The sequence below is a fragment of the Peromyscus leucopus genome, chromosome 17 (assembly GCF_004664715.2).
Source record: "Peromyscus leucopus breed LL Stock chromosome 17, UCI_PerLeu_2.1, whole genome shotgun sequence".
In the NCBI taxonomy this organism is placed as follows: domain Eukaryota; kingdom Metazoa; phylum Chordata; class Mammalia; order Rodentia; family Cricetidae; genus Peromyscus; species Peromyscus leucopus.
This window is the reverse complement of record NC_051077.1, coordinates 32690144-32716006: the sequence shown is the minus strand read 5'-3', so window position 1 is coordinate 32716006 and position 25863 is coordinate 32690144. Positions and strand designations below refer to the sequence as shown.

Genomic DNA, 25863 nt, shown 5'->3' with positions numbered 1-25863 from the left:
CTTCATCGTCTGTGGAGAACCACTGAGTTGGGCCTCGGGCCTAGAGCCCCACACTGCCCTTAAGAAGGAACAACGGACCGACCTGATAATCGTCCACTCAATCTGCTGCCTGTGCACTGGAGTGAAATGCTTGGGGCCTGTTTCTCAGCCACCTACAGACCCTGAAAGCGGGTGACCTCTAAAGCTGCTTCAAGCCAGAAAGCTTGCTTCAAACCCACATGCCCAGCCCTTCTGGTCCTGGTCCTGGATAGGAAGGCCACAAGTTCAGGTAGCTCTCCCCACAACTCTGAAGTCTTCCCTCGAGGAAGACAGAATGGGGAAAGGGCTTCCCAGAGGACAGCACCAGTGCTCAAGGCCCAGCTTGCCACCAGAGGGTCTATGAGCTTTTGATAAGGTGGGTGCTCTGTTTGCATGATTAATACCAGCTCTGGGAACGTGTACTTCGAACTAAAAATAAAATCAAGTAAAAGCAGGCGGGGAAACAGTTCTGTTGATGAAGTGAGGTTGTGAGTTCAGACCCCCAAGGATCCACATAAAAGCTGGACACAGCAGTACATGTCTGTAATCCCAAGAACAGCCACACCAGGGGCAAGCGGATCTCTAGAAGCCCTCTGGCCAGCTAGGCTGGCCTATGTGGCTGAGGTCCAAGCCAATGAGCCTGAAGTCCGAAGCGCCTTTAGATGGATACCCAAGGTTGTCCCCGGACCTTCACACATAAGCCATAACCCACACCTGTGCGCATACACACCCACCCACCCACAAAGAGATAATAACAACAACAACAATAATAATAATAAACGGTAAAAGCAGTTTTTAAAATATCAAAGTCCACCGACTTTTGGCTTTTTCCTAACATTCCTCCATCCTCCAGGACAAGCTCTCACTAACAAAACAGGGGCTCCTCTCTCGGCCCAGCACAAGGCTGCAGCCCTCACCCCCACACACACACCCCACCCCCGCGCTGAGTGGTGGCTTCCCTCCACTCCGCTGCCTCCTCCCTTCACCACACACAGTCCTCATTCATTCAGCAGAGGTCAGGCGCTCGGCGCTTTAACTTTCTTTTCAAGAGGAAATCATTTCAACAACTGCTAGTCTAATTTTAAAAATAACTGTCTCATTGTAATGCAGATATAACCTCTAGTTTTCTTCTCTCCAATTTTTTTTGGGGGGTTAGGGCATATTAATTATACAGAATAATAGGTTTCACTGTGCCCTTTTCATACATGCATAGATCATTCTTTAGTCATAGCCACCCTGTATTAACGGTCCCACCCCACCCCAGCCTTCCCCTCCTCTCTTTTCCTCTCCCTGATCTGAGTCTTGGTTTCTAACACCCTTCCTTCTTTCTCATGCCCGCCACGCCCCGTGTGTCTGTCTGTCCGTCTCACTGTGATATTTTTTGCTATAAAGCCCTAGCTGGACTAGCACCTCCCATGTAGCCTGAGCTGGTCTTGAACTCACGACATTCCTTTCTTTAGCCTGAGTCCTGGGATTACAGGCATGCACAACCAAACCCAGCAAGTTACAAAATCAGTTAAGTGGGTTTTCCTTGCTTGGTGGTATCGGGGGATACCTAAAATCTGAAGCAAAACTCACAGCATGCCTGTGTCTCAAAACCAACCACGACTGGTCCTGTCTGGCAGTTCTTGTGTGAGATTTTAGAAGGACAAAGAACTTAGGGCGCACAATGCCTAACAAGTATTCATAAGGCAGTCCATAGTGTCAAAAAAGATGAATTTTCCCATTATTAACTAGAAATCCATATCTACAGCTAAGCAAAAACTTAAGTCCCCAAATAACGCAGATATCCGATAAGCACAAAAGAGTGACAAAAACCCTTTAATTATCCCCAACATCATATAAAAGGGACAAGCGCTGAAAATACCCGATTAATGCATACAAAGCGTGGTCATCAGAAGAGGGTCTGTTCCAGGTGATGATGAGACAATTCATACACTTCGCTCTTTTCTTTCTTTCTTTTTTCTATTACTAACTGTCAGAATTCAGAACTGCATTAACCTTGGCCCACTGAGAAGAGACTGTATAATTAGAAAACTATATTTTTCAAATTCTCTCGCACCGGGGCCTGATTAATCCTTACTGTCTCACGTAGGCGGTTCTCGGGAAGTTTGACAAATTTACAGGATGTACTCTATCCTTGTTAGATGTAAGAGATTCAGCATTTTATAGATCTGACTTCCATCACATCTGATGTGAGACTAATACAATATCTATTTTAGACACCAGGACTATCACAGCTACTCAAGTTGAAAAGGAAAAGAGAAAAAAGAAAAAGAAAACACATTTGAACGATGCTAAACAAATTCTAAGTGCTACACATATAACCTGGTGGTCACAGTGTCACCCCCAGTGACCTTAGTCTCCTGGTGAGACATGAGAAACACTGGAGCCCCATAAAATCTGGACTCAGAAAAAAATTTGCACACACACACACACACACACACACACACACACACACACACACACACACACACACCTCCTGCTTCTAATCCAAGACAAGTTTCCCTTTTCTTGGACTTTACCCTGCAATTAGTAATGGATATGAAATGGGGTACCCCAATTTAAGGCTGATATATACACGTTATTAACAAGCGGTCCCACCTCTGTTCTGATGACCCCACTCTTTTGCCATTATTCTCCAAGTTAGAATCTACGTGAGTTTACTCCGGGGGTCCCAGGGTGTCAGAGTCACTAAGTGTGGGCACCTGTCCAGGGGCACACCTATGTCCACCTCACCCTCACTAATGTGCAGATGCCGGGTGGAAACTTCCACCGAGAGAGGAAGGGCACACACTTCTCCAAGATCCATTTAAGGAACTTGCTTCACCACGGTGTCTAGAACTAAAATGGAGCTTCGACGACTGATCTCTTAATTATTGAGAGATACCCTGACAAGGCCCCATATGTCACTGCCGGCCTTCCATGGACCTCTCCTTCAAGGCAATAATTAACCACAGCCAAGCCCCTGAAGTCACACGCCACAGCCTCCACCGCCCAAGACACTGCCCGACCCCAAAGGCTCACTTTGTAACGGCTACCCCCAAATCTGCAACCAGCATTTCTAGAAATGTGCTCCCCAACAATGTCATACCTATGTGGTAGGGGGCACGAGAGCTCACAGACCACTAGGGACACCAGGAATGTTAATCACACAGGGCTGTCTCCTCAAAAGACAAAATGAATACCTGTTTCCACCCAGAAAGTCGGGAGTGGAAGCTGTTAATGACCAGGGGATCTTGGCTGTCTGTAGAGCCGGGCTTCACCCAAACGCCCCCAGAATGCTTACCCCAGATTCTCCTTCCCCAAACCTTTAGCTTTGTTTCTCGGTCAATAGAACTCTTCCTTGGGAAGATGTCAGATGTATTTTATAGCCTGCTGACCTCCATGCTAACTCAGCCAGAAACCACACCAGGTCCAACGCCCTTAAGCCACGGAACCCATCTCCACGATCACATGTATTTTGCAAAGGAGTTTTGATGAATTCACGCCTTAATCCTCCTCCTGGGAATTAAATTACAACAGGAAACATTTTTTCCCAAATTGTACCATGTTTAAATATGCTTACAATAAACCGCCTGGTGTCAGACTCCACAGCAGTGGGTCTCAACCTTCCTAATGCTACGATCCTTTCACACAGATCCTTATGTCGTGGTGACCCCCGACCATAAAAATATTTTCACTGCTACTTCGTAACTGTAATCTTGTTACTGTTAGGAATCGTAATGCAGATACGTATTTTCCGAGGTCTGGGGTGACCCCTATGAAAGAGTCCTTCAATCCCCAAAGGGGTCTCGATCTACAGATTGAGAACCACTGCTCTAGAAGTTTTGGACCCAGGACCAGCTAAGTCCTGCTGACCTGAGTTTTGTTTTTCACCTGGCCTGGATCATTTCCCTGTTGGCTGTGACACTTGCAAGGGGACCCCACCCCCCAATACACATACACACCGGTACCCAGTCTTCCCCTATAGCAAGGTTTATAACTGTAAAGTGGCAGGCTGATAAGTTATCAGGGTTTCCCAAGGATCTAAAGCCCAGCCTCTCAGAATGATAACACTCTGCCTTTCTCTGGGCATAGTTCATGAAGAACACAGAATTATGCTAAGGAAGCCTTTGTTACCACAGGTCAGAACTTGGCAGGGAAAGGATGACTTCAACCCTAGGAGATCCCCATGATGGTGAAGACTCCTGGGAGATGGACAACAGGGTCTTCTTTGATGAGCAGAGGTGACTGAGGAGGAGAGCATTTTTGCCTGGCCAGCCAATGGACTATGTGTGCACGCTAATAATGCCTCTCCCTTCACCCAGCCCCACATTTAGCCAGTGACCTTTCTCCTCAGGAGATCATGGAAGACAACCTCACAGCCTTCTGGCATCAAGGACACACAGAATTCCTTGAGACACAAGAGAATATAGTTTGTATGTGGAAATGAAAACAGGAAACTGAGATTAATTCGGAGAGGCCCAGCCCTAGGCTGGGAAAATGTCTATTAACTTTCTGTTTCTACCCTGTACCCAGAGAAGAGATGACATTGAAAAAGAACCCAGATCTAGAAAAAAAGGCACAAGCCTCTCACTCAAAAGCAGCCAAATCCCCCAGGTTCCAAGCAAGGCTCGAACTTCTATAGCACCCACAAACTACCCAAGCTCTACTGGCTGCTGCAGCAACTTCCTGGGGCCACGCTTGGAAGAGGACACCCCAGCTCTCAGAGCGGCTGCTGGCTCTGCCTTTCCCCTCTTCTTCCTCCTTACGGCGCCCACTTCGCTGTCCATCACCCCCCACTTCCTCAGTTCAGGACTCTGATGGACTTCAGTATGTACGAGCTTCAGCCTTCCGACCAGAGAGAAGTCCCCCCCCCTCCCCCCCCCGCCCCCACCCCCGCCAGAGACCCTACAGGGATCAGAATCCAGTAAGGGCACGGTGCACAAGATCCACCTGGTAGCTAAAGTTAGTGTTGCTTCCTACCCTGTAGGGTGGCCCCAGAGTAAGCGGGTGGCCCTGGGTGGCACACTTCAGCTGGACCACAGGAACACATTCCCACCCCCTCTCGGCAGCTCTGTTTCCATGCCATCCTCTACCCCCTTCCTCCGCCTCTCAATAGAGCTGCTGGTAACAACTCAAGGCACCCAGGGGAGCCACTTAGCCCCAATGGTAGTGCTTAGGGCTAAAGACATTTCTGACTGTGGTGTTTCCATTATTGATAATAAAGCCCCCAGAACTCTAATTACATTGCTTCCCTATGTGCTAAGGGCACACAATCAGGTCAGGAGGGGGAGGAGGGAGAAATAACTGCATTTTTATCCATGGCGGAGCCAGGCCAACTCTGTTCCTACTGCTCGCAAGAAATACACGGGCATTGCTGAAAAGGGATTGAGAAGGTACCAGGAGCGAGAAAGCATCAGCCACCCTCCGACAGTCTCTCTGTAAATATACACAGCCGGGCTTCAACCCTTCCCTCGTGGGTCCCCAGCTTTTAAAGGGTAAATTGGGAGTGCACTGGGCAGTGGAAGAAGAGTCAGGATCCATGTTCTGGGGCTCATTAATTCCAGCTCCAGGAGGACTGACCGCTTCAGGCAACTCTGATTGCATCTCAGCGAGAGGGGTAAGCAGGATGAGCCGACCCAACTCTAACTTGGGATTTTCCAATCCATGCAGTTCCTCAAACTGCCCTACATTCCTAGGGCGGTCCTCTAGCAGCTGCTCCCAGCTCTTTCAGCTCATTCTGAACTCATTCGAAGCGCTGGACTCACGCTCCACTGCGGCTCCAGAACTTTCCGTGGCTGCAGTCACCTGGTCCCTCTCTGCCCAACGTGTCCCCGCTTCCTCTCACTAAACACGAGCCTTGGGAAGCCATCCCTTCCCCTGTCCTGAAACACCTACCCTCTTTTTCCTTTTCTTAGTTTTTCCCACTCTACTGGATGATTTTTTTTTTTTAAATCAACTAACAAATGCCTGATACAAAAAAACAAGAAACTAAAAATAAGAACTCCCGTCTCACAAACTACACGACTCTGTCTCAGTCCCACATGGTTCCAAGGCTGGGCCCTGTCAGAGCCACACACTTCAAAACTCTAGCTAAATAGTACCCTGCTTCCTCCAACTTGGCTCCAGTTTGGCTCTGAAGGTTACCACTGTTCAAAGTGCTGTTGGCAACACCAGCCTTGATAAACACAGACTCACTTACTCTACGGAACTCTTGGCGGACCTGGGCACAGCGGAAGGCTTCATTGCCACCCACCCCCCACCCTGCCCCCTCTTTTTCACACAGCTCTGCGGCCCTCCCTTCAGTCACACTGCTCTTCATCAGGCCCTTCCTCTTACACCCAACCGCCAGGTGCTGAGGTTCTCATGGGTCAGAACCTCCTGTCTCCGAACACACTCCCCTCTCACATCACCCATGGAGACACTCAGATGCCCAACCCGGCAGGGAGGGTGTCACCAACCGGGTCCTCTTTCCCCACCCCCACCCCCACTCCAGTCTGGCCAGGAGCTTGCACAGTCGCACACTTCATCCCCCCTCCCCAAATCTTGCCCCTCCCCACTGCCCGCTCCATGACGGGGTGCTACTGCTTGGAACTGCTGGGAGGAAGGAATGAGTCTTCCTCTCCAGCTCGGCATCAGCATCAACCCATCTGCTTGATACGCTCTCCAAGTCAGCCACATCGTGTGCTCACCTGTTCCTCCTTGCTCCAGCACCCTCTCGCCTCCAAGCTCCCTCCCTCTTCTGCAGCTGCCTCACAGCTGGGCTGCTGTTACCACTTCTGCCCCAAACACCCATCGCGCGCACACACACACACACACACACACACACACACACACACACAGACCGGCCTTAGTCTATTTGGGCTGCTCTAACAAACTGCTACATTCTAAACAACAGATAACAGAGCATTCGACAGATCTGGACGCTGGGAAAGCCAACGTCAAGGCACTGGCAGATGCGGGGTCTGGAGAGGGTTCCCCTTCCTGGGCTGTAGACGGAATCTCCTCCTTGTGTTCTCAAATGGCTAATTCCACTTGGCCTTGGTGTCAGTGTGTGTGTGGCTTCCACACGTGTGTACACACACACACACACACACACACACACACACACACACACACACACACACGGAAGCCGACACTGGAGTGTCGTCCATCATCACTTCTGTAACTGAGTTTTTGAGACACAGCCTCTCATTCAACCTGGAATTTGTGGATTTAGCTAGAAAGCTAAGGAGCCCCACGATGCTCTCGTCTCTGTCCCTCAGCACTGGGGTGACAGATGTACACCACCACAGCTGGGTGCTGGGGTTCTAAAGTCAGGGCTTCACGGTGTGCCATCACCCCAGTTGCTCACTGAGCATCCTTTACAAGGGTACTAACCCAAAGGCTCCGCCCTCTTGATCAGACGACCCCTTCATACCACCACGTTAGCCTCCAACACGATCTTTGCTCTCAAAGCCTGGGCTACTTCTTTTCTCAGCACACATCATCCCACCAGGGAGCTTAACCCAAGCAGTCCCCACCAGGGATGCCTCACCCATGCCCAAACACCAACCTGCCCATCTCCCCTGATGGGTTCCATCTGACCCTTCAGATCTCTGCTCAAGTTACTCCCTCAGGAAAGGGGCAGCCAATAATGCCGGTTCATTTCACTCACATTGACATCTACCTCCTCCACAATGAACTTGCAGGTGCTGTGAAAACGGACCAGAGAGCGCGTGCATTCTGTTTACCACTGGTACAGTTCCTGGCATGTAAGAAACATACAGACATGCTGTCCTAGAGTAGCAGGCAAACGGATACACAGGAAAGCACTCTGCAAAACACCCATAAAATGTATCTCTAAAGCAACATGACTTGAGAGGCCGGCTTCTTCATGAGCCGACACACTCAGGCTGACAGAAGAACAGATGATTCCTTAGTATTTATTTTAACTCCCCAAAAGGCGTTAACTCATTTGCAGAGGGGAAAAAAAAAATGGCCAAGGGTTCCGCTTCCCTTTATTCACCTAAACTCAAAATTAATGGCATTTCAACCAAGTCTTTTAATTGCAGAATTTAAAAATTCATACTCAGTTATCATATTCAATATTTTAGACTTGCTATATGGCATCGATCATGGGAAAGAAGCAAAGAGATCAAACTGTGCACTTCCACCGAGGAGCCGGTGCGCAGCCCTTCAGGTGGCCGGGTGGCAGCGTGCTAGCCTCTGCTCCCACCTACGGTCAGCGTTCACCACTGGCGTCTGCCAGGGCCCAGCACTCACCTCTGTCCAGATGAAGACCACCACCGCTGCCTGATTCACAAAAGGATTCCCAAGTTCTTCCCACCTGATCTTAAAGGCACCTCTTTCCTCCACGCAGGTCATGTGGCCAAACACATTCTCTCTCGCTTGTGTACGGTTCCCCAACCTTCTCTAACTTAATGCCTTTTAGTCTCCACATTTGCGGGTAGCCTGTACCCTGTAGCTACTCCCCTCCTAGTCTTGAACACTGTCTCTAACTGGTTTATATTTACCTTAGAACTGCGGAGCTGGAGACGCAGCTCGATGACAGAGAACTTGCCTAGCATGCACAAGGCCCTAGGTTCGATCCCCAGAACCCCCAAATGGGATCAAAAACTAAAAGAAAAGGGAAGGGAGGTAGGAAGCCTGAGTCTATCTACGAATTCATCCTTATGCACATATGACGTTCTCCTGGTCACTCACAACCACTTTCATAGCCTGCAGCCTTGTCTGAGCATGCCTTCAGAATTCAGCAAACAGGGCAACACGAACCACACGCCACCGGTTACTTCATTAGTATTTTTTCTTTGAAATTACAGATGGTAGCGTCTTCAGCAATGATCTGCTCCACAAAGAAACCGAGAGGTCAGGAGGGTGAAATATCTCAGCAGGGAAAAGCACCTGCCACGCAAGCCTGTCAACCTGAGTTCAACCCCAGAACCCGCATAAAACCGCCAAAAAGATGCGAAAAGCCAGCTGCAGTTTTATGGGCATCTGTCATCCCAGCATTCTTATGGCCAGTGTTCTAGCAGAGGTGGAGACAGGAGAATCACCCAGCAGCTCTCAAAAGCATGCACGGGCACACACAGAGGCAACACAATTTTTTATTAAGCTGAGAGACAGACTGAGACTCATTAGTACATGCCAAGTGCCGTGTCTAGAAACTCCACTACCACCAGGAATAACCAAAAAAGATGAGGAACCCAGGGCTCCTGATGGCTGGCCCAGGTGGGGTCTTTTCATGAGAATGTGATTACTGCTATTTTCAGTAAACTGGGGTTTACTGAGCTGATATCACAGACAGGCACAACCCCATCCAGACAGAGATGTCTTAGGATGTAAAAGCAAAGGGCAATATAGACATAAACCCCCTGAGAACCAGGTTTTCCTGCCTGTGTACTGGCTGGTTTCCCCGTCAACTTGATACAAGCTGGAGTCATCTGAGAGGAGGGAGCCTCCACTGAGGAGATGCCCCCATAAGATCAGGCTGTAGGCAAGCCTGGAGGGCATTTTCTTAGTGATTGATGGGGGAGGGCCAGCCCATGGTGGGTGGGGCCATCCCTAGGCTGGTGATCTTGGGTTCTACAAGAAAGCCGGCTGAGCAAGCCATGATCCCAGCACTCAGGAGTCTGGGAAGGGAGAGTTGCCATAAATTGCCTAACACTGGCTACATAGCAAGACCCTGTCTGGGGTGGGGGAGGGGAACAGGGGCGGCGGCTGTAATTATTATCATCAGAAATATTCATTTGTGATGGAATGGGGGAAAAAAAAAACTGGGGTGGGGGTGTCCATCAACAGTCTCACCCAGCTATGAACCTCAAGGTCGACAATACCAACCAACTTGGCAAGCCGTGCCCACCGGCACGATAGTGGCGTGAACCTTACGCAGTTAACCGTCTCTCTTGGAAGCACTAACTTTCCTGCAAACCTTTTACTTCAAGGTAGAGTACAAGACTTCACCTTAGCACACTTCTGGTCATCAGCCTGAGAGCTTCTCTTTGGAATAGAGAGACATGGGTGTTTTGATGGCAAGGCCTAATCGCCACAGGCAGGCATTTTAGCTTTACCTACATCTGCTCTTTAGAACAGGGATTATTCTGTTACTGACCAGCCTTTCTAGATAGTCATAATGAAATGATCACTGATGCTTTAAATATGACTAACCCCGTGCTAATAAAAAAAAAAAAGCACACTTTATTTGATAGAAATCAACTACATCCACAAAAGTTATTTGTTCCTTCCTGAATTATACCTCAAGGTGAAATAGTCTTCTCTCAAGCTGGGTAATATAAATGGCAATGAAAAGACCCAACATAGACCCGAGTTCCCACACCATGGTAGCCTGCCTGCTGGTTCATTAAAAACAATCTACCTGATTTCCGTCCTTCACAAGTGTTCAAAGGTTTTTCCGTTGGTTATATTAGTTATTTGCACGAAAGTCTCCAATTAGACCGCTGTCGGGCCACAACTCCAGGACAGCCAGGCAGGCAGGGGAGGGAAGGCAGGAAGTTACATACAAAATGAAATTCTGCAGAGAGACAGCGTGTCATCAAATGGACGGATCTGCCTCACAAAACCAGAGGGGCGTTCGGTTTCAACCGGAAGAAGCTCTTAAAAAGTGGCGAGGAAGTCACAGCTTTGAGGAGGATCAGCCTCCTAACTTCTTGATAAATTAGTTTCTCAAGTCTAACCTTTTGGATGCCAAAGAAATACATCACATGCATGGCAGTCAGGAAAATGTCAGTGTTCAGGGGGGTAAGGCAAACGGCCACGTAATCACTAAAATGACATCTCCGCATGCTTAACGATATGCTAAACATGAAAAATAAAGATTAAATTTAAATACAGAATTTAAAGAGGCTTTGCCACACGCTGGCAAAAGTGGTGAAAGTTGCCATGTGGATCTGTCACCTTAATTAATTCCTGGTTTTTTCAACATTTCATTCCCAGCACCACTTTCTCCCTGGGCGAGCGCATGCCCACGCACGCGTCTGTGTGAGTGTGCGTGCCTGTGCATACACGGGGGCCAGAGGAGGACCCTGGGTGTCTTGCTCCATCACTCTCTGCTTTAATTCCCTCGAAACAAGATGACCCACCAAACCTGGAGGCGAGGCAGGTGGCTAGCCAGCCCCAGCGACCTTCCCGTCTGCATCTCTCGACACGCTAGGGTTGCAGGGCTATGCAGCTACGTCCTGCTTTTGTTTTCCCTGCGGGTACCAGGCGTTTGGACTCAGGAGCCTCCCACTTGCGCAGCTGCAAGTGTTCGTACCTGCTGTGCCATCCATCTCCCCAGCCTCCGCAGCCCCATGCATTCTCTCTTTAGAGTATTCCTGTAGCAACAGGAACCGATTCCGGTAGAAGTCCACAGCTCCATTTCTGCCCAGTGCACTCAGAGTGAAGGTGCCGCCACCCACTCCTAGGAACATCAGGACTGGGGTCCCTAACAGGACAACATGGGATATGGCCAGCCTAGCAATCCTGCTTCCTGACCTGTAGGGGTATTGTGTTCCCCCAAAATATTGTGCACACTAATAAACTTATCTGGGGTCAGAGACAGAGCAGCCACAATATTAAACATAGAGGATAGGCAGTGGTAGCACACGCCTTTAATCCTAGCATTCCAGAGGCAGAGATCTACTTGGATCTCTGTGAGTTCAAGGATACAGCCAAGCATGGTGACTCACGCCTTTAATCCCAGAAAGCCAGCCTTTAATCCCAGGGAGTGGTGGTAGAAAGCAGAAAGGTATATAAGGCGTGAGGACCATAAACTAGAAGCTTTTGGCTGGTTAAGCTTTTAGGCTTTGGAGCAGCACAGTTCAGCTGAGAGCTATTGGGATGAGGACACAGAAGCTTCCAGTCTGAGGAAACAGGATCAGCCGAGGAATTGGCAAGGTGAGGTAGCTGTGGCTTGTTCTGCTTCTCTGATCTTCCAGCATTCACCCCAATACCTGGCTCCAGGTTTGATTTTATTAATAAGACCATTTAAGATTCCTGCTACACAGACCGAGGAAGACGCATACTCACACACCGAGTCCTTTCAACGGTAAACAGCAAGGCTGCAAACGCAGGGCATCATGGGAGTGTCACAACCACTCTGTAAAATTCCCAGAAGCCCACCAGGCAAAGAACTTGACTCTACCACAGCCATAATGTCTCTCAACTATTTCATCCAAACTTGCTAGAAAACCCCAAGGAACAAGCCATCTCTGATTTACCAAGAGTATTTTGCCTCCATTTTATAAAATGTGGTATTTTGATGAACTGTGCGTCACTGTAATGAATTTCACAAAAATGTCAGCCGAATACTTCATCGTGAGTTTAGCAACCCACCCCCTCTTCATAAAAATAAAAATCTCCCCGAGTCTTTTTATATGGCAAATTAGATAAATTTGCTGCCTCCTGGTTTTTTTTTTTTAAATGTTGCTCATCCGGAAATTGCTCCCTTGAACAAGGCTGCCTTCTTCTTGACGCTGACTGGCACAGACATCACACCAGCTTTTGGATTTTTTTTTTTCAGGGGTGGGGAAGGAATGAATGGGAGAGCAGTTTCTTTAGCACGGGGGGTTTTCCTTTTCCCTATTAAAATTTAATCATAATCAAACAGCTTCATGAAGTTTTGATCCTAAGGCTGGAAGAACAAAAACACCCTTTCAGAAGGCTTCTCTGGAGAGACAGCCCAGAAAAGGCTGTCTTCCTATGAAGACATTCTGCGTTTCCCTTCCTACCAGCATTCTGCGTTTCCCTTCTCCTCACCAAGTGTCAATCACGGCTGATGACTTCAAGCTTGCGGAGGAATGAATAAAGGGGAATTGAGTTGCATTATTATTGGTAAACTCAGATTCGCATGATTTGTCAAGGCTCCCCGGCTTGGTCACTCTGGGATGCTGTGACAAAACACCACACTGAATTCTTATTGTTCTCATGACTGGAGGCCTTAGATCAACATGTTGACTTCCGGTGAGGGACCAGGTCTAGGTTTACAAGCCACCAGCTTCTTCAAGGGTGGAAGCAAGCCCTCTCTGGGGTCCCCTTCGAAGGGTACACTTGCCCATGGGGACTGTACAGGAGGGCTCAACCTTCAAGGCCCAATCACCTCCCACGGTCCCCACCTCCAAACACCATCCCTTTGGAATCAGGCTGCCAGCTTAGGAATTCCAGAAGCGACAGGCGCAGCCCACCACACTCCTCTGAAGAAACATGAACATACGTCATACGGAAGTGGCTTTCAGTCTGACACTAGGCCAGGCCACCACTCCCCTCCCCAGGTACTTGATTTCTGCTCGACTGCAAAAAAAAAAAAAAAAGATAACCAATGTCTTAAAGAAGCTGAATTCCACAGCAGACAGGCAGAGCGCCACAGCAGAAATGGCCCTAAGGCTCTCCAAACAGCACAGGCCACCTCACTGCTTCAGCTGTCCACCGGAACCAGCTAAGAACCCTGCTGCTAAAGACACAATAAACTCTGGTTATAGAAAGAGAAACCAAGCTGGGACTCGCCTAGAAACCTCCTCTCTGCTAGCTAGCTTTCACAGTGCCGGAAGGTTCTAGACAGGCCGCGGAGAGAGAAAAGCCATCAATGGTATTACCCAACAGTGAACCCCTCACGCTAGAGTACCAACCCTCCAGGCCAGATGGACCACTGGTAAAAGAGCGGCCTGAGGTTATGGAGACAACCAATCACTCCTGGAGTGGATTTGAGGCCAGCTCCACGGGAAGGAATTCATGTTTGATACCATTCAGCCTGGACAAAAGCTCTTGGTGAGGGAAGTGATGACCCTGGGGAGGATGCTACTACTACTTCTTGCTAAATGGGCATGTTGTCAAACTCTATTCTAAATATTTGTGTTTGTACATGTAGAGGAATGCCGCCCTTAACCTTGGCCATAGAAACTTCTCTGTGCATCAGTCAGTAGTTCATGCAGACACTAACAACTGATCAAAGTTCAGGAAGGAGGTGAGTATCGGGCGCTCACCGCTAGACAGGACATCTGTATCAACACTTGCCCCCTCCAAGGCTCAGGAAATACCTCAGAAGGGGAGGCGGGAAGAATGTAAGAGGTAGGCGATGGGGAGATGCGCTGGGAAATGTCTTCTGGATATGGCCTGAGTGTCACACTCAGGAACCCACCGCAGCTGAGGTTGGTTACCCGCACAGGATCGGTCCACTGAGATCAGTCAACATCCGAACTGGCACCACTAACTGTACTCAGCGGGTCACCAAAAATACAAGAGAGGAAATGAAGGAGGCAGGCAGGCATTTTAGGGTGCCTGGAGGGAAGAGCCGAGTCGCATACAATCAAGATCCACTTTTTACATGTATGAAATTGTCCAAGAACAAATAAAAGATATACCATTAAAGACACACACACACACACACACGAAAGTGACCCTGCCCAGGAATCAGATGTCACCCTACACATGAAACATTACAGAAGGTGCTTGGAAAGGGGTAGAAGCAGATGCTGTAGACTTAGAAGCCTGGGATACCGTGGAATATACTAGAAAGGGTTAGGATTCCGGCCACTCCTCCAGCTGCAGGACCGCACATGCGCGGTTCAGCAGCTAAGTCAGGGGTCTTACGTCACCAGGGCGCTTGCAAACTCCCACAGCAAACCTGTCTCGAAATCTGAAACCTGTGCATGCGTGGCGTAGCTCCATAAGCCCGCACATGTGCAGGGGAATCCTTAAAAAGCCGGACACAGGCTCCTCCCCTCTCCTTCTGCCCCCCCCCCTCCGCCAGTGCCTCTTCCCAGGCCTAGTTCTTCTGTCCACCACCTCTCTCCTCCTAATAAAGCTCAGATACCGGGTTTTGTCGAGCCCCGTGACCTTTCTTGCACGGTAACCGGCGCCGCTTATTATTTAAAACCAACAGAAAGGACCTGGTGTGGTCCCCACGCACCTGTAAAGGCCATCTGATAAATATTACTGTAAACAATGATGACATGCAGCGCCTTTGGTCATGACATGACGGATCTGAAGCTTTTCTGTTTAGATGAAGGTCTCTGTATCGGACACTTTTCCCCATTAAGTAACGACGTCCCTGACAGAATCGTCTTGTCACGCTGGCAAAGGCGCAGGGGCAGGACCAGCTCCTGCCTGTGGAGGCTGGAACCTCTTGCTTACATCATGGTGGATCACAAGCAGAGAAGGGGACAGGCTGGAGCTCAGCCTCCCTCCCTCCTTCCCTCAGGCCAGGGCCTCAGCCTAGGGCCTGGGCCTGGAAGGAGGTGCCACGCACATTCCAGGGCAGGCCTAACCCTTTCAGTTAATCCTCTCTCACAGACAGACAGAACCTCCCTCATAGACACACCCAAAGATGTGCCTTACTACCTTACCTGGCCTTTCTTAATCCAACAAGGTGACAACAGAAATTTGTCCTCACGGACCTGCTGACTTAGCAGTTAAGAGCTCTTGAAAAATCTCGAAGGGTTCCATGTATTGGGGGGGAGGGAGGGACAGCTTGACCATACAGTTGCCATGACAGGCTTGGAGGCCCAGACAGAGCTTCTGTGACAGGCTTAACTGGCAGGCAACACCCAGATCCAGGAAAAGCCATAAACTGACCCTACCCAGGGAGGGCCTACATCTAAGAGGAAGTATCTGACATCCCAAACATTCCAACCATTAGAAAAGGTTAGATAAGATGGCCAGATGTCCCAGAGTCTAGCACACACCTTTTCCTGTTTTACAGATACACCTAGACAAAGGTCAGCCAATCAGGGTCCTAACCCTGGATATCCCCTCCCCCCGCCAACCTCTGCTATGATTAAAACTCTGCCCCACCTGAGCTCAGGGCTCTCTGCTCTCACCATTGCATCAGACAGAGACCAAGCTTGGATCTTGAAAATAAAAGCTCTTTACTTTTACATATGGGTCTCCATGGTGGTCTTGTGGGGGGTCCCCTCGATCTGGGCATAACATTATCTATCCTTTCTTATGGAGAAGCTTGGTCAACAATTAACAGATGTGAGGGAAGAAAAGAGTTATAGCATCCAGTTATGGCCTTACTTATTTTATTTTATTTTATTTTAATTAAGATTTGTAAGCTTCAACAGAAGTTTGAAAAAAAAAAACGCCTCTGAACATTCTTCTAGATGCCAGGCAATCTGAACATTCACCTCTCAGTGGCTTGGAAAGCCCTGGAAAGGCAGGATTGAATGCAAGTGTACACACAGCCGTCATTATTTAGACTTTAAAGCCCATCGTTAGGTGTATTATGATGGTAGTAATACTAAATGCCTTTTAAAAACCATTTAATACCTTCTACAATTTTTATGGCACATCAAATTACAAGGTTATTCTCGTGAAAGAAAATTGTCTACACTCTAACACAGCTACACATAAAATGAATAATTGATGAGCGAAGGCAGAGAGCTCTGAAAACCTAGAGGTATCCCATGGATGATAAAAAATAACGCAGACAGACAACCGCTGCTCAGAAACCCAGCAGCTCCTCAGTAAAGAACAATCAGTGAGCCTGGACAGACAGACACCTGCATGGCTTTGGTTCCTCCTGGGAAGGCGCTCCAAAGGCACCCTCCCCGCCCTTGACAAAAGTGACAGCTTCGGAACAAAGCTGGTCTCTCTGAGGTTACAGAGCACCATGCAATGAGGAGAGAGATGTGTGTGTGTGCGTGTGTACGTATAACTCATCCAGAGCATTATCACAAACACGCCCAGGCTCTCTGTGACTGAAGGCACAGGCCCCACTTTGAGAAGGGCCCAGTGACCCCTGGGGACCCTCCACACTGCACTCTACATCCACTGGTTATCTTTAGCAACCAGCCTGAGGACCGACCACAGACTGACATTCCGTGGAAGAACTCGTCCTCACGTGGAAGAACTCGTCCTCACCAGGGCTCGGAGGAAGGACCCATACGTCACTGTCCCGACACAGTGAAATATTGACTGGAGTGAGTCATACATTTCAATGTAGATTTTCAACGTATCGACCTTTTCGCTGTGACCGTTCTTAGACGGGACATCGAACTGTACGGTGAAAAATTATTTTTTTGCACAGACCTCAAAACAACTCATCATCTCCCCCTCTTTCTTCCCATCAGAGGCTCAGGGAATCAAAACCAGGGTGACAAGGTTTCTAAAACATGCGAGCATATTCCTCACATAACTCACGACCACGAGCTGTAGCTTGGCCTGGGGGCTGGGGGAAGAGTTTCTACACTCCCAATTTCTTCTGAGATCTTGCCACTCCTACCAGGGGTGAAATGAACTGACTATTCAATCCCCTTAATCAGGAAACTATTTTTTATGCCCTGGAGACCCATGGACGCTTTGTAGCTGTCTCTACCACCTTTTACTCCTTCAATTCCCTCTTTTTTTCCCCACAAACATGCAGGATTTGCCTGTGAGCAGTTTAGAAAGAAACTTCTGGGGCTTATTTAAGAAGATTAAGGTCCACGAACATTAGTAAAAAATACATAAATTAGACTTAAAGGCAGCCATGGACTTCCTCACGAGGAATACCCAGAGGAAAAGCCCACCAGGGAAGAGTCGACAAACGAGACAGGTCTTACATGGAAGCCTTGTGCTTGGTTTCCGGAAGGCACAATCCTTCCCATTTAGACGACCTTAATCTACTTTGCTTCCAACAGAGTCAATCTGTTCGTTCTCAGACATAAATACCAGGTGTAACGTTACGAAAAGTCAGAAACGGAGACATGCCACCCAATGAGGCTCTCTTCTGGAATTACCTACCCAGACAGGAAAAGCAAAGCTGATTCTCCTCCTCCACAGGTCTCTGGAGGGATTCGATTCCCACTGGGGCAAAGACGGGAGGAAGCACCTGCTGGGGTATCAATCTACAATGTCCCCTACAGGCTTATGTTTTTGAGTCCATAGCCTGTGAAGCTATTTTCAACAGTGTACAGCTTTTAAGAAATGGGGTTTACCTAGCAAAATGGCTCACCATTAAAGGTTGGCTTCTGGTCCATGGGCTGTGAACCAACACTACCTTACACTTCCGGGGCCAAGGACAGAGCCAACCCGATGCCATGCCATCCCCACTGTGATGGACTTAGAAACAGAGCGTCCCACGAAACCTTCCCTCCCCTAAGTCATTTCTGTCAAGTTTGGTCACAGCAACAGTAAACTAACACAGCACCTCTCCTAATTTCAAGGTGAGCAGCCGAAGAGCCAAGGCCAAGGTCTTCCTTTTCATATTGCTGCCTTTGGTTTTGAACACAGCCCATGATGGGACCAGAGACCCAAGCAACAAGAAGAGGAGCTGCACCACCCACCTCCTGACGCTCGGCTCAGGCTGGTACCAGCTTTCCCAGAGATGAACTCGACTCGTCCTCCTGAGGCCAAGAAGCCGAATGTATCCTGCCTCTCAGCAGAGCAAGGGCAAGCCCTGCCTGGTTAGCAGAAACAGCACTCGGCAAACTGATTTTGCTTTCCCAAAGTAGAGAAACGACCTACAGAGCCACGGGACCTGTGTCCCTGGTCTCTCTGCAAAGGGCCATGGCCTTCACTGCATGCTCTGGTGTCTACAGGCTCTCAGGCCACCGTGAAACACACCAGACTCACAAAGGCAGCAAGGCCCAGGACCTCAGGGCCAGCCTGCGTAACAATGACCAGGCTTCCATCAGTGGCTCTCTTGGAAACTTTAGGGACGGGCACAGGTGGAGCTGGAGAGATGCCTCAGCTCTCAACAGCACTCGCTGCTCTTGAGGTAGACCCAGACTGGGTTCTCGGCACCCACATCAGGCAGCCCACAAATGCCTACAACTACAGTTATAAGGGACCCGACACCCTCTTCTGGCACCTGCAGTCACTTACTTGTACCTATGTATAGCGAGATAATTTGATGACATTGTGTAAAGATATGTCACTGTGATTGGTTTAATAAAAAGCTTATGGGGGGGGGGGTCAGCTCAAAAAGGCCCTAGGTCCGGTCCTCAGCTCTGGGGAAAAAAAAAAAAAAAAAAAAGCTTATTTGCCCAAAGCTAGACAGGATTTTCGGGGCAGAGAGGACGCTGGAAGAAAGAAGGGCAGAGCTACAAAGAGATGCCAGGGAGGCAGAGCAAGCAGCATGGGCTTTACAAAGTAAAGGTAATGGAGCCATGTCAAAGAACACAAAAAATATGGGTGGACAGTGGTGGTGCACACCCTTAATCCCAGCACTCGGGAGGCAGACCCAGGCGGATCTCTGTGAGTTCAAGGCCAGCCTGGTCTACAGAGTGAGATCCAGGACAGGCACCAAAACTACAGAGAAACCCTGTCTCAAAAAAACAAAAAGATATAGGTTACTTTGGGTTATAAGACCTCTTTAGAAACAAGCCTAAGCTATCGGCCAAGCTTTCATAACTAATAAGATGTCTCTGTGTCTTGATTTGTATGCTTACTAACAGGACAGAGAAAGACATGTAGTGCAAAAAACTCATGCAGGTACACATACATGCACATAAATAAAAATACATAAATCTTCAAAGGAGATAAAATTATCAAAGAATTAATTAAAACATTATTTAAAAGAGATAGTAACAGGAAGCATTTACAAAAAAATTACATTTTTCTCCCATTCCATTTGTTGATAACTAAAAGAGAAGACTAATTTTTTCAATGAAGCCCTCGGCAGGCTCTGACAGGAAGCAGGATGGAATCTGAGGCTGCCTTACCATACGGGTATTTAGTATCCAGCTTATTTTCTGCTGTTCTCCTCCAGGGCAACAGGTCATCACTGCATCCATTTGGCATCCCGTTGTACCCGATCCCAACAATCTTGTTTTCTGTATTCACAATGCAGGCTCCGACCTAGAGAGAAACATTGCCCAAGGGTTTGGTAACTATGAAAAGCTGGCGTGCCACTGGGCAGGTGGGCACAGAAGCATGGAAGAATACCCTACGGAAGATAGCAGATTACCTCTGCAGTTTTTTTGGGTTTTTTTTTGTTTGTTTGTTTTTTGTTTTTTTGTTTTTTCAAGACAGGGTTTCTCTGTGTAGCTTTGTGCCTGTCCTGGATCTCGCTTTGTAGCCCAGGCTGACCTCGAACTCACAAAGATCCGCCAGGCTCTGCCTCCCAAGTGCTGGGATTAAAGGCGTGTGCCAACAACGCCCGGCACCTCTGGAGTTTTTAAGCTGCCAGAAGTCATTTCCTAACCTGCTCTTTGTGTACATCTCTACAAGTATCTGAACATTCTCCTAAAAAAAAAACCGATTTACCTGGGAACTTGGATCCTTGCTTCTTTGGGCTGATAAGAAGGCCACCGCCATGAAATACTCAGGCCATTCCAGATAGTCATCCCGTTTTTTGCAGGAAATGTCACTCATGTTGGGTCCAGAAGTCATATGCCACTAAACACGGAGAAGAACGACCGTCAGTCTGCTTTCTGAGTCGATGCATCCGTCCTAAACGCTGGGCAACTTCAGCTGTACTTACTGAGCAGAAATCACAGTGGGGTCCCCCCTAGACTTAAGAACCTCATTTCGGGCTAAAGCAGACATCAGCCTCTTACAGAACTCAGGAAATTGGCCCCTCCAAGCCCTGTGTAAGTAGGTAGGTAGATGGATGATGATGATAGATAATAGATAGATAGATAACAGATAGATAACATTTGAATGGGGCCAGTTTAGAAACCAACCAGGTTATTTTTCTCTTTCCTTTCTCCTTCATTCCTCCAAATAAATCAATTAATCAACTCTGCAGACTGAATCAAATGGGAGAAAACCAAGAAAATGCTAATACTAAAACCAGGTTCTGTAACATGGGCTTTAGGGCCAGGCCTAGATGGTCTCTACAACGGGGAAAGAGTTTGAGAGGGTGAGAGGAGGCAGATAACTTCAGCTAGGAGAATCCTTTCAAAAAAAAACTAGGCCAGGACAGGACCCCACTCACTGAGAAACCTTAAGGTGGGAGTTTCCCAAACCTCCCCTTCACACTACAGGGCAGTATCTAGCAGTGAACACGTAGGGATCAGAAAGCACAACTAAGAGCCAAGGCCCTTGCAACCCTGCTCAACAGGGAGGCAGCCTGGTGGGAACCGGTTTCCCGCCGGCTTTAAGGTTTGGAGGTGGGGGGATGGGTAGGCAACGAACGGGGACACCTTTCTCCACCCCGGGCTGCCCTGGGCTGGCTTCCAAGCTCCCTGGGGGGGGGCTCTGTACCCACCCACCAGCAGCTTCAGAAGGAGGACACTGAGGCTGAGATGTCGCCAGTCCAGGGAGACCCTCCTACAGCCCGGGAGAGGATGCGTACACACACACACACACACAACTCCCCGCCAACTCCGCTCGCGCCAGGATCTCAAGTCTCCACCCTCCCCGCCACGTGGGCGCCAGGAGGGACTCGGGGAGGGGAAAAGGCCGCGAGTGGCCGCCCACGTGCAAGCGGAGCGGAGCGCCGTGCGAGCCGGGGGTCCTCCGGGGGGGGGGACGCGCCGACCCGCCGCTCCACCCCGGTGCAGACCACGCTCTCACCGACCCGGGCCGCCGCCGCCGCCGCCGCTGCGCTGGAAGTCGGGAGGGAGGCGGGGCCCGCGCGCGGCGGAAGGGGCGGCGGGGACGGGCGCGGCGAGCACCCCGGCTCGGTCGCGAACCCCCGACTGCCGCCGCCGCCGCGGGTCCTTGATGCAGAGTGGGTCTGCAGTCTGCTCGGCACGCGTGGAGTCAGCATCTGACCTCTGACCCGCGGCGGCGGCGGGACCCCGGCGGCGTGGCGGTGACTTTTGCGGTTTGCCCAGGGCTTTTTTTTTTTTTTTTTTTTTTTTTTTTTTGCACGGTGTGGCGGTGGTCAGGAAGGACGGTGGAGGGTGAGGTCATTTTGTTGTTGTGTTGAGTGATCTGCTGTTCTGAACAACAACAACAAGCTGTACAAAAAACAAAAGTACAAAAAACAACAACTAAAGATTCCAGATGCCGGGGACCTGAAAGGGACAAGGGATGAAGGGACCTGGTTTAGGTCTATGTAACAAGCCCTACAGGCTGTGTCCTAGCCAGCGATGGCTTCTCAGCTTCCTACCAGAAGGGTGTAGGGCGTGCAGCTGTGCCCCGAGGCCTCATACTTGGAAACTTCATTTGCATTGGCTTTTTCGGTGGACCAGGTTTAGAATTTCTACTCCAGTCCTGGGAAAGACCCTGAAATGCAAGCTAAAGCCTTCTCCGATCAGTCAAGGTGCACACACGCTTGCTTGACGGTCCCCTGGTAAAGTTTGTGGCGGTCCTGTGTCCCAGGGAACTACATCTGATTTCCTTACACATCGTTTACTGGACTCAGGTGTTAGACTTTCTGGAGGAACTTTTGTTCCAACCCAGAATGACAATGTTTGTCCTACCTACCCGCGGGGCTTGCGGCTGCTACCCACACTGCATACCGTCGCTCCATAAATAAAAGCTACTGTAATAATCATGAGTTCTGATCTGCACATCCCCGATCTCAACTGCTAATCCAAACAAAAGCTTGTTAACTGTATTAATTTAGCCTCACGGAGGAAGAATAATGAGAATAAACAGTCGGTTCTACCTAATTTCTCACTAGCGCGAACACATCATTCTTCATCTCTATGGTCCAGCTTGTAGATTCCATAATTAAATTATGTACTGCTCTTGGTGGATACCAGGAAGGCAAAGGGGGGGAATATTTCATTGTTAGCTATAGATTTTTTTTTTTTTTTGGCCTTGATAAAACTCGGGCTTGAAAGAGCCACATAGATTAAAGTGATGATTTTTTAATGTCAAGTTAACTTTAGTTGACTATCACGTTGTCACTAAAATTCATTATGTCCCAAGCGAGTGGTTTCTCTTCGCCATCCACTGCTTGGTCTCTGTCACCCTCATCAATAGTCCTTGGGCCTAGTTGGGTTCATTTCTCTTCTTACCAACATCCAACTAATACATCACCAGTGCTGGTCCTTCAACCACAGCATCATTAAGCTTTCTTCCTTCTCTGCCGAGTAAAGACTGTCATACATAATTTAGTTACTTCTCATCGTTCTCCATTTTGGTCAGCTCCCACACTCCCCCTCTGCAATAAATTCAGGATCCTGCTTGCTGCAAACAAGTTACCCTCACTGTTCCTACATTCCGCTGAACGCCCTCCTCTCGAAGAGGGCATCATCATTCATGATCCAGGAAACGCTCCTGATTCATGGTTTCACAACTAGAGGTTTTCAAATTTTCTGCACCAACAATAAAACCAGACAGCCAAGTGAGAAAAATGCCTGCCTTCCCATGTCTTGCTCATTAACACCTTGTAACTCCAAGCGTGACTGTAAGTGTTAAATCTCTCGCTAATACCTTACATTTTGGCTTATAATTTGTGGCTCTTGCTTCACCTACCACATAGACACAGGGGTCTGCTATATTTTCAGCCATATTGAGATTTCAGCTCCCTAGGCAAGGTGAGGGGATGTCACAAGGGATAAACAGCATCAATATGGTCCCAAGGGCTCTAGTCAGACTTTGGCCCACTCCTCTGCTTATAGAACATCAGGTTATCTATGTGTATTACATTACTTAGAATGTATTTCAGTAGTTCAGGAGTGTGGGGGCCCCAGACTGAAAAGACCAGTCAAAGTAAAATTCTTCTGAGGCTACCTGGAAAGGGACTTGGATGGCATTCATGGATATTGTCCTATCAAGATACCACCTAATGATTCTCCTACCTCTTTTGTTTGCCAAGAAGGGAAGTTTTTCTTTTCTTTCTTTTTTTTTAGTTTTTCGAGACAGGGTTTCTCTGTAGCTTTGGAGCCTGTCCTAGACTACCTCTGTAGACCAGGCTGGCCTCGAACTCACAGAGATCCGCCTGCCTCTGCCTCCCCAGTGCTGGGATTACAGGTGTGCACCACCACCGCCTAGCGGAAGTTTTTCTTTTTAACCAAAGAAACAGAGGCAGAAGTATAGGAAGTAGTCAATATGCACGTCAAGTTTGTTATGAGGGGGAGAACACAGGGCTTTAGTCGGGCCAGACTTTAAATACTTCATAGTACCCTAGTGACCTTCGAAACGTACTTACCTGGGCTCCTGCTGAATTAACGGTATGCATTTAATCATTTTGAAGAAATAAATTTTCTACTATATATTCGAGTGCTGCAAGAATCACAATACACAAACCAGTTCTTGTTACTACCCGGGAAATGAAGAATAAGTGAACCTTGCTGCTGCATTTCACATATGAATGTTCTTCCTAAGTAGCCCATTGAAGTCGTCTTCTTTTTACTTGAGTCCGTCGGTCTGTCCATCTATCCACCTTCCTACCTACTTAACCTCTCTCTCCAACCTTCTTTCTCTGTCATTTATTTTGAGCAAGGGTCTTGGGTATCCAGGCTGGCCTGTAATTTACTTCATTGCTGAAATGACTTTGGTCTTCCTGACTCTATCTTCCCGGAGTACAGGTGGGTCATCACATGACCACTCCACCAACTGAACTACATTCCCAGCTCGTTCCCAGCTGTGTTTCTTTTTATAACCCACCAGCTGTGGGTAGAAGTACCAGTGTTACTGTTTTTCAAAGGATTAGTTATTTTATGTTCCCATACGCTGCAGTCCAAACTAAAATAGATTATTTAAACCTAAGGGAAGATTGTATTATCTCCTATATGACAAGAAAGTTGATGATGTTGTGGAATATGAGTTTAAGATGTATTACATTCGCTTATGCTGTTTAATGATGCAAAGATGTGTTGCATTCGTTTATATTGCATTTGTTTAACTCTGTGAAGCTGTGATACTTTGCCTGCATAACACACCTGATTGGTCTAATAAAGAGCTGAATGGCCAATAGCTAAGTAAGAGAGAGAAATAGGCCAGGCTGGCGTGCAGAGAGAATAAATAGGAGGAGAAATCTAAGGAAAAGTGAGGAATGAGAAAAGGAGGAGAGGAGGATGCCAGGGGCCAGACACACAGGATGCCACACAGCCAGCCATGGAGTAAGAAAAAAAAGAAAGATATATGGAATAAAGAAAGGTAAAAAGCCCAAAGGAAAAGCATAGTTAAAGAGAAACAGGATAATTTAAGTTAGAAAAGCTGGATAGAAATAAGCCAAGCTAAGGCTGGACATTTATAAGTAAGAATAAGTTTCCATGTATTTATTTGGGAGCTGGGTGTCAGGCCCCCAAGAGTTAAAAAAAAAAACCAACTACATGATGATAATATAGAAACTCAGTGTGTGATCTCATAAATACATGTGTGTGTGTGTGTGTGTGTGTGTGTGTGTGTATTTCATATGTGTTTTCAAGCATGAGATCTGTTGTATGTATGTGTTCAATGATAGGTATACAAAGTAGTGATGGACATGGCAGAATATGCCTATCAGAAATAAAAATCAGAACTCTTAAATAGACTTTGTTATAAGTTCAGGGTTGCCAATTACCTTTACTATTTCATAAGTACAATGGAGGCCATTGGAGAAAATTAACTTGGCATATGTAAAGTGCAGATGCTTTGGTCTCGGTATGTGTATATATTATATATAATATAAAAATACACATCAATACAATATATAAATATATATTATACACGATATATTATATAAACATATATATATATATAATATATTATATGTGGGGTATATACCCCAGTGAGGTCTTTGCAATGAGTTAAGGAAAGATACAATGTGGCAAGAGGCTGCACTAGCCACTAACTTCCAAATAAAATTTAACAGGGGCTTTCATTTACAGCGATTTTTAGGCATTCACCTTGTTCTATTTGTGTATCACTAAATATATTGATCAGTAAATATTGGCTGGCTAAATAAATCAGCAGAAAAGAATTGCTTTATACCAAGCCATGTGTAGTCTCCAACACATAAAGCAACACTTTGCAAGCTTTAGTTATTCCCACACTATCTGCCTCCTCCTCTGCGTTTAATAGAGGGGCATTTGGCACACAGAGGGGCATTTGGCT

General features: G+C 47.9%; 1 protein-coding gene across 5 annotated transcripts in view; it reads right to left on the bottom strand.

Moving 5' to 3' along the window:
- Positions 1 to 25863, bottom strand: part of Dctd (dCMP deaminase) — a 96110-nt gene that overhangs the window by 7246 nt on the left and 63001 nt on the right. Inside the window, exons 1-3 of one of the 5 annotated variants that reach the window (XM_028854531.2) lie at positions 21442 to 21488; positions 20188 to 20319; positions 19644 to 19779 (exon numbers count right to left, since the gene is read on the bottom strand). In XM_028854531.2, coding sequence (XP_028710364.1) covers positions 19644 to 19779; positions 20188 to 20313 — 262 coding nt within the window. In that variant the 5' untranslated portion in view covers positions 20314 to 20319; positions 21442 to 21488. Of the gene's footprint in view, positions 1 to 19643; positions 19780 to 20187; positions 20320 to 21133; positions 21376 to 21441; positions 21489 to 25863 lie in introns of those variants that run through there. The other 4 variants (XM_037211736.1, XM_028854530.2, XM_028854532.2 and 1 more) reach the window with 4 other exon arrangements.